Source organism: Amphibalanus amphitrite, unplaced genomic scaffold (assembly GCF_019059575.1).
Source record: "Amphibalanus amphitrite isolate SeventyFive unplaced genomic scaffold, NRLGWU_Aamphi_draft 002181F_arrow, whole genome shotgun sequence".
In the NCBI taxonomy this organism is placed as follows: Eukaryota; Metazoa; Arthropoda; class Thecostraca; order Balanomorpha; family Balanidae; genus Amphibalanus; species Amphibalanus amphitrite.
Genome location: NW_024883674.1, coordinates 49,666 through 58,704, shown reverse-complemented (window position 1 = coordinate 58,704; position 9,039 = coordinate 49,666). Strand labels below are relative to the sequence as shown.

At 49.5% G+C, this 9,039-nt stretch overlaps 1 protein-coding gene across 1 annotated transcript in view; it reads left to right on the top strand.

Annotated features, from left to right (window-relative positions):
* The first annotated feature begins 843 nt into the window (after positions 1-843).
* The window catches only part of LOC122376522 (transgelin-3-like), a 31,927-nt gene continuing 23,731 nt past the window's right edge, over positions 844-9,039 (top strand). Inside the window, exons 1-2 of the mRNA XM_043356416.1 lie at positions 844-1,046; positions 6,412-6,566. Coding sequence (XP_043212351.1) covers positions 996-1,046; positions 6,412-6,566 — 206 coding nt within the window. The 5' untranslated portion in view covers positions 844-995. The remainder of the gene's footprint in view (positions 1,047-6,411; positions 6,567-9,039) is intronic.

Genomic DNA, 9,039 nt, shown 5'->3' with positions numbered 1-9,039 from the left:
GCATTCTATGATGTTGCCTGCTCAGTGAGTGCGTCTTATTGGTGTTCCTGGCTGAAGACATCACGCTCATAAATAAGCAATCACTGACGAATGTCAGTCTCGTTCAGGACGAGTGACAACATTACGAACAACATATTACCACTAGAGGACAGAGTGAGGACCTGTACCTATAGATGACGCTGTGATCGTAATTTCACAATCACCACAGAATCGGCCAAGGGACAGGGATGTGTTCTTATGCATGACTTGCAGTCTCCATGGAGGTAACGTATATTCAATTTATCACCCAATGTCTAAATTATATAAGATGCATGTTTTTATTGTAAAATGCTCTACATTACCATAAAAGGCATTCATATAATATAAAAATAGGTAGGTACCTATCCCTTTCCATATTAGGTAAAATATAATTTTCAATTTTAAATTTCAATTTCAATTTCAATTTCAATTTCAATATCACACTTCTGCAGGCTGCATATACCGAATTCTTAGCATACTCGACCCTCAAAACTCACTGCCTCGAGCTTGCCATGCCCATGTGGCCTCATACGCATATTGACATTCAATGTATCGCATGCGAGGACAAATATGAGGACAGTGCAGTCCCTTAGCCGCGATTGGCCTCCTGACCCGTTCGCCCACTCTCTTCCACCGCTGACATGTGCCGTTATCCCACCGAAGGGTCCCCCTCACGTCCCGTCAGCTACCTCGACCTCTACCACCTCGCCTTGCGCTCGCCTCTACCCGTCGGAAGCCGCGGCTGTATCGAGCGCTCCCATTGGCCGCCGCCTGTGACGGCGTCTCTCATTGGTCAGACTTGCTGTTCTGCCGTATATGGTTGGCCGCCGGCCTGGCAGTCGCTTTCCTGGTAAGCGCCGCGCAGTCCGCGAGTGGCCTCAGAGAGGGTGGTGCCGGTCGAATCCCGGGCGGGTGGCGGTGCACGCAGGAACTCCAGAGGAGGACACAGGCTCTCTGACTCTTGTGAAAGACTCGCCATGGCGTTTCACGGCCCTTCCTACGGCCTCAGCCGCGAGTGTCAGATGAAGGTAAGTTGGGATCACGTGCACAGTGAAAGGTGCACGCTATGCACTCCGCTGGCCGGAGGGGTGGTCAGCTGAGCCAGCGACCGGTCTGCTATCTCCCATCTGCTGTTGCCTGTTCATGCCGGTTTGGGCTGAGTGTAGTGACGGAGCACTATGTGATGTCAGGATAAAATGCGCTGCTACGTGATTGTTGCACAAATCAATCGTGTGTTCTAAATGGGTTACGACTTACGACCGTACGTTTTATGTTAAGCACTCGACAGTTGACGGGACTTCAACGCTGCCTTTTCTGCTATCTCGCCTAGGTAAAAAAGTTTCAAGTTTGTTGGTGGTTTCTGTTTTATGAGACAATCATTCTTTTACCCGCTGGACTTTTTGGCATCATGAGTAAAAGTATCGATGTAACATCATCTGATTTTTGCGTATTCAAGTCACGTAATTTGTGCCTTCGCCTCCCGATCCCATCCTTCCTCCAATTGGGGCACACTTCTCTTCAAAACCGGCGGTGTTACGCCGGTGGATAAGCCGATGACGTGTTGATTGTTCACGACACAGTGAATATGCAGACTTCCTGAACATATCGGCCCGCGAGCATCCGCTTTCCTTCTAGCGCTAATCTGGAGAGCTCTACGCTGACTTCCGTGTGTTTTACGTAAGAACTAAGGAGCGTTTCGATGTTGGGATAAGTGTCCCTCAATCAGCTGTGAAACACAATAGCAAGGTTGATTGCAATGGAAGAAATAGAAGGAAAGCGGGCATGCTTTCCAGTTATACATTTGCGTAATGTACGTCTTTTGACCTTTCGAGAATAAAGAGGTTTATTTTTTGTTGTTCTTAAAGGAAATAGTTCACTTTTTAACATGGGTTTTGAACTGGAATAGCAGTTCCGTAGCTTGGGCTGAGACGAGCATAAATCAGGAGCTTTTACAGCCCAACGATCACCCTAGGCAAAGATATTCTATTTCTCGTCCCGAAAAAGGTGTCTTGCGTTGAGGATGTGTGCCTTGCATATATTTCCATCCAGTATGAAAAGAGCATGGGTCCCGAAAATTATTCAGAAAGTAGAGAGATTATCTACGAGAACTCTAGAGAAATTCTCGTGCTGATCAATTAGGACATTCAGGGGAACATTATCAGATCGAGCAGATCGCCCAAATGCCGGTGGCTGCGATAATTTCTCTGTTTCTGAAGAATTTTCGGGACCCATGCTCTTTTCATACTGGATCGCGTGTGCCTTACAGAAACTGAAAAGTTCTTCCTATATCAAAATATAGAAAATAATCTTTTGTTATAAAAAGGTTTTATTTTCTTTGCTGATTATTTTGAACATAAAAAATCATAAATCCGTTGCAAAAAAAATAATTTCGTGAAAGTGAACTATTTCCTTTAACAAGTTTTCACAACTTATATCTTCGTTCACTGCATAGTGCTCCGACATCGTACAGTCAAACGTCAAAACTGTGGTCAAAACGTCTGTTCTTTTACCAAACCTTTGACATGACCTGAAGGCCGGACCGCTTTTTTTCTTTTGATAGGGACTGGTAATTAATAATTATGTAATTGCATATATCCACTCAGTAGTCAGTACACACAGCAGGTTACTTTCCTGCCTCAGCGTATAGCTCCAAGTCTGAAGTTGCAATCCCTACTCAAACACCGCCGTATTTGTACAGCACATTGTTTGGCGATGAATCACGCGATTCTTGTGTCCATATCACATCCTTCTCACCACGCCAGTGCCTGGTCTGGGCAGGGACCCCTGCAGCAGTGACGGTCTCAAGTCGACATATCGTCACCTACTGAGTGATTGATCGTCCAACACGGCCATATTGCACGCCATTGCAATGCCGATGCATGCACTTTGTTCGTGTAGCTTATAACAAGATGTGTGCTGGACAAATTCCAGATACAAATTAATGACGAATGACATGCCACCGCTGAACTCTGCAGGGGCGTGAGTTACGCTGATTGGATTTCCATTTGACATTTCGATGACTGGATAGGTCATCGGGATTTGACCGTTTGTGATTCATACACCGGAATTTCAGAATGAAATATGGCCTACGGTAATGTGAAAGGCGGGCAGATAAAGTTGAAAGGTCTTTGTTAGAACGGTGAAACCGAATTAACTTTGCTTGCCATGCTTTGATATCAAGAGTGGAGATATGAGACTAAACACCGTCTCTCTCTCTCTCTCTCTCTCTCTCTCTCTCTCTCTCTCTCTCTCTCTCTCTCTCTCTCTCTCTCTCTCTCTCTCTCTCTCTCTCTCTCTCTCTCTCTCTCTCTCTCTCCTCTCTCTCTCTCTCTCTCTCTCTCTCTCTCTCTCTCTCTCTCTTTTTCTCTCTCTTTCTCTCTCTCTCTCTCCTTTCTCTCTCTCTCTCTCTCTCTCTCTCTCTCTCTCTCTTCTCTCTCTCTCTCTCTCTCTCTCTCTCTCTCTCTCTCTCTCTCTCTCTCTCTCTCTCTCTCTCTCTCTCTCTCTCTCTCTCTCTCTCTCACAGCATTTATGTTGATGGCGCGGAGAATGAAAGCACTAACCCATTTAATCATCTATTTATTACACATCTGTGCCGCGAAAAAATGCATCTGTTCACTGGCTCAGGGTTATATATTGCTTGCTATACGGTTTGCACTTTGCTTCCCGCGCACTCGGAGTGTTTCACTGTCAACTCAACCTTGGCTCAAAGGGACCGGCAAAATTGGTGGGCCGGCGCTCGGTTCTTTCCTTGGGTGGTCATGGACGTGGGCGTGGCTCTATTTGGAGAAGAGGAGGGGGGGGAGGTCGCGGGTAGCTGCCCTAGTGGGCAGCACTGATGAAACTGATAAACGTTTCATCAGCAAAACCGATGAAATATGGGGTGTTGATGAGATGCAGAAGCTGTGCACTGCATCGTGCTCGCACTACTGTAATTCCTCACAGTATTGTCTTTGTATCAGCTAAGATCTACGGGCGAGCTACTTCGTCGTCCTTGTCAAATTTTTGTTGGAGCGGAGTAATCGCCTGTTTACGTCGGGTGCAGTCGTTCCATTGTTGGAGCTCAAACAGTGGCTTCATCCAGGCGAGAATTCTGTGACAATGAACATGCAATGTGCATTAACTGGTATGCCTACCTATGCAGGGCGCAGAATGGTGCACGATTCGTTCTTTGGATGGTCAGCGTGAAAGGTCACCCGAAGGCCGGTATACTGAGGCCTATAACTAGATGGTAACACGTACTTTATTCTTTTTTATTTGTTGTTTTGTGTGACCTTACCTGTCCAAAATGCTATGAAGCATACCTAGAGAAGAGATGGAAGAGCTACGGGAAAATAATTTCACACCCTGTCACAAAACCGATACAATTCGTAAATTCTAGGAGGTCACCGCATTTGACATTGATTTAGTTAAGTGGAACTGGCCTAATTTCTTGTCATTAAGCGATCGTGCTAGAGCTTCGTTACATATGTTGAATAATGTATTTAAATAAGGATACAGTTACCTTGCCCATTGTAGGGTCTCTTACTCTGATATTCTCCACAAGTCTGACTCAAGCGCCCAATTTAGCAATGCGGCTCACTGTCTTTATCGTGTGATGCGGCCTGATGCCTGTCTGGTTCAATGGTTGGCGTTCCTTGATGGTCGGACCGACCCAGATGAGCGGCTGCCTGCACCGATCGCCCCTTTACCATCTATTGTGGCTCTCGCTCCATAATTCTAACCCTGTTCCGGTCCACTGCCTGTGACCATACCCGTGAACATATACCCTTCCCTTTTCCCGGTCCACCCTGCCTTGGCCCAACCCTATACCCGGCACCTCTGACCACCGTTTTCCCCCCGGGCGCCTCAGGCGCCGCGCCGGCCGAGGTGGCTGGAATGCAGTCTATATCAGCTGAGCGTGGTCCCGCATGGCAACATTGGCCCACTTGGAGGCGGGCGCAATCGGACGGGTACTGGGCACGTCTCGCCTACTTCTCTGCCTAACTGCCTAACTGCCCCTCGCCGCGCTGCCTGAGCGCTGGTGAAAGTGTATCATTGCCGCCACTGTCTTTGCCATCAGAAGCGGTGCATCAGGGTATAGCGAAGCTACCTGACAGCGTGTTTGCGTATAGTTTTTTGAGAGATTACTGTTCACATTTATAAAACTGCTCAATGTTTACGAGCTCAAGAGTTCAGCAGTACGCTTTTCACTATCAATATTTTCCGCTAGACGCTCCACTTGTGATGCAAATGTGAGCTCTGCAATGCTCTTCTAAATCTAAATAAGTATGAAAAGCGTCAGGGGCGGCGGAGTGCGCTCTGTCCCACCCTGAGCCGCCGGGGACGGTGTCAGTAGGTGCCGGCGAGCCGGAAGGACGCCGTGTCACGTGTCACGTGTCAGGTGTCAGGCCGGCCTGCCGACACGGCACGCCGCAGACAATGGCCCGCATACCGAGCCAGGTGAGCCCCGCTGCGGCGCCGGCGCTGCAGGGGCGGATGCAGGACCGAGAGGTTGGGAGGCTTCAGTGGCGGAGGCAGGGTCGAGAGGCTGGGGATGGGTGGTCGGATGGCCAAGAAATGCTGAAGCTGCGTTGTTTGATACAAGATATAGGGAGGTAGAGTTCGCGTTGACTTCAGGAACAACGCTGAGTGCGAGGAGCGCCGTGAGGCTCGTAAACACTGGAAAGCAAAGGGTTAGCTGCTGCGGTGAATACAGGATGGAGAAGAGGGGTGACAAGGGATGATGAGCTGTTGCACACAAAATGAAAAGCCATGTTCTCAAATAAATAATTGATCCCCAAATTAAGGTTCTTTCTCTACGAATCGTCTCTCCCCTTCGCTAATCGGAACTCAAGTTATAAACCACGATGGATGTCGGACCTTATCATCTCCAGTACACTACTGCATTTCTCTGAATTGTGATGTCACTCACCCATCTCCTTCACCTGTCCCGTGCCAACAAGACTGCATCTTTCGACCCATGTCCGGCCAGCTCCACCCTAAAGGAACCAGGGTCCTCGGTCGGCTGGGGAACTGCATCCTGCAACTACGGCTTTGCTGTCACCATCATCACGACTCTCGGGAGTTGGTGTAGCTCGGGGTTGCGTTGGTGACCGCCTTGCAGTGATCGGGTGGGAACTCTGGGATCAGTTTATAGGCCTTTCTGTGGTCGGTGGCTAGGTGCACTCTGTTGTGCAGGTCAGAGCTGAGAGGCAGGCCAGATGATTGCAGAACAAAAATGTGGCGGTGGCAGAGTTGTTGACTTTGTCCACTCCGTTCCTGCAACGTACCCCGTGGAATCATAATTGCTGTCTCAAACAAGCTGTATATGTTGCCCGATTTTACGAATGAACTTATTTGTAGTTGTGTCTTCACCATGCCCTGACCTATGGTGCCCTTCCCTGTGCTGCACAGTCTCAGGCCAAGTTCAGTCTGGACCGGGCGCGCGAGGCGGTGGACTGGGTGGAAAGGGTGCTGGATGAGCCCGTCGATTACCCCAGTCCCGACGAGGGTCTGCGGGATCAGCACGACTTCGGCGCCGTGCTCAAGAACGGCACCGTCCTCTGCAAGTGAGTACCGCTACCTGCCACTCTTGTGCTACCAGACGCCTCTCATTGCATGCCGAGAGGTCGTATACCTACGTACAACATACAAAGTTTCATGCTTATCCGATGTCAACTGAAAGGGAACTGGGGTGAGTGTAAAAAAAAAAGATAGAAAAACTTATATCTCTACCGTCTCTTCCGGTCAGTGACATGGACTTGAACGCCCATTCAACGTTTCGCATTACCAATGCAGCTCGTGCCTGCCTCCACCTCCAGAAGTACCACACCACCATCCTGCGACTTATAACCGCCACCTAACAAGCCGAGACACACCCCCTCCATCACAGTAACGCTTGCATACCATCCCCTCTGCGCGCAGCGTGCAGAGCATTGCACACTGCACAGCACGCTCTACACTCTCTGTGTGCGCGTGCCGGCTCATTGTGCGTACCACCCCGCCGTCGTTCTCGTCGCGTCACGGCGTCGCTTTATTATCCTCGCGCCGCGCCGGGCGGTGCCGACAGGACGGAGGACGGTGGAGAGCATTGATGAAGCGTGCAGAAAACGGACGTCCTGAGATGTGGACCGTGCAAGGTTACAAACAAAGGCATTGAGGGTGGCAAACACGCTCAATAGAATGACGTGAGAGTGACAGTTTATCTTAGTTTCCTGTTTCTTTAGACAGATGCTAGGCTATTCCCAGTAAATGTTCACTTCTTACTCAGACTGGGGATGTATGACGAGCTGTTTTTTTTTTCGCTGAGGACAGCTCCGCTGCTCCACCTGCGGCCTTATTGAGGCCACATATCCGTTGTGACGTCATCAAACTACTGTTCTTTGGTCGTCAGAGTCATCAGAGAACACGCCGCGTCACCAGTTGTGTCGTAATACGCCCGAAGTGCCGCGGTGGTCTCAGTGCGCCACTCTCTGTCACTGACTCTCTGAATCAGTCGCCAGCGGACGGACGGTCGCCTCGAATGGGCGGGCGATTCGCCGCGCTGACCGCGTGTCGCCGTGTCCAAAATCCCGTGACGTCATAAATACCAGTGGTCTGTGACGTCATTGGTCATCCGGTCTCCATGCCGCGTCCAGCAGCTTTGTCACACACGCTTTCAGCTCAGGATGTCACTGTGGCGAGACTGAGCTCGATCTCGCCGAACGAAACGACAAACGCTTCTCCGCAAAGTTGCCAGAGGCGGCCGCTGGAACGGTCCCGATCAGGCTAATATCTCCCGATCGTTAGTCGTTTGGAGTCTTGTAGAACCGGGAATTAAATTCCGACTCGACGAGTTTATGGTAAGATGTCGTCTCCGATGTGGGGAGTTTGTGAACTCCTGTGTCTCCGGTCCGGAGAGTTTGTAAACTCCGGTGTCTCCGTTGCGGGGGGTTTGTGAACTCCAGTGTCTCCGGTGTGGAGAGTTTGTGAACTCCGGTGTCTCCGGGGCCCTGTTTCACCGGTGATAGCAGCAAGCTGCTATCACGTTTCGCGAGCTGACGTCATGTCGTGACGCCATACTGTTGTCGTAATGGGTAGTTCCGGCGCACGATTGCCGCGACCTTGGCGGCGGCATTAAGTGACGTATGAGCCTAAAAGTAAGAGTTTACGCAGTCATGATAGTATATATATTTTTGATGTATATTTTTTCAATATGATGTATTTAAAAGAAGTTGGGTTTAGGAAAAATTTGGACATTAACTTCGAACATTTAGCTGATGACGTAAAACAATATTGCGGCAATCGTGCGCCAGAATTGCCCCTTACGTCAGCAGTATGACGTCATCACATTACGTCAGCTCGCGCAATTTGATAGTAGCTTGCTGCTATCACCGGTGAAACAGGGCCCGGGTGGGTGAGTTTATCGAGAATGTCTGGCTGCTAGATAATAGTGCGTGCAGCCCGACGGATGTAGTCCCGATTAAAACTCCCGTTAGTCGATTGACTATCAATGCGACGTGCAGATCGAGTGAAGTCCCGGGAACGGAAGACCATTTCATGGATGACCACGACTGAAGGGCGATGCTATCGAGAAGTGGTCAAAGCGCAGCTTTTGGATGATCAGAGAGTCGACGCCGCGATATTGGCTGATACCAGGCGACAGTCCACGATCTATGTTCCATGACGTACACCGACAGTGGAGTTGGCTGAACCAGTGCGTCTGTTTTAAATTCAACTGCTCGGCCTTGCATTGGTCACCTCAATAGGCTGCACGATTGGTCGGTGCAATATCGATGCCGGCTTTTTTACTGGAACCTGTGAACGATTATCGGCTTATTCGGCTGGGCGTCGCCGCTTTTTGGAACCTGCCATGGGCGTTGTCTGGTGATCGCCAATCCCGCTATACTTTCCTGTCAATGTGACCTCAAGGTAACCGTACAAGGCATTCATTGTCTGCAGTTATTCACTCCGTAGTACAATTTTGTTGTAAGTACAGACATGAGCACAACATTTTTAGTCAGCATTTCGCGGTTTTAAACCATCCCCAGCACATTAGAATCC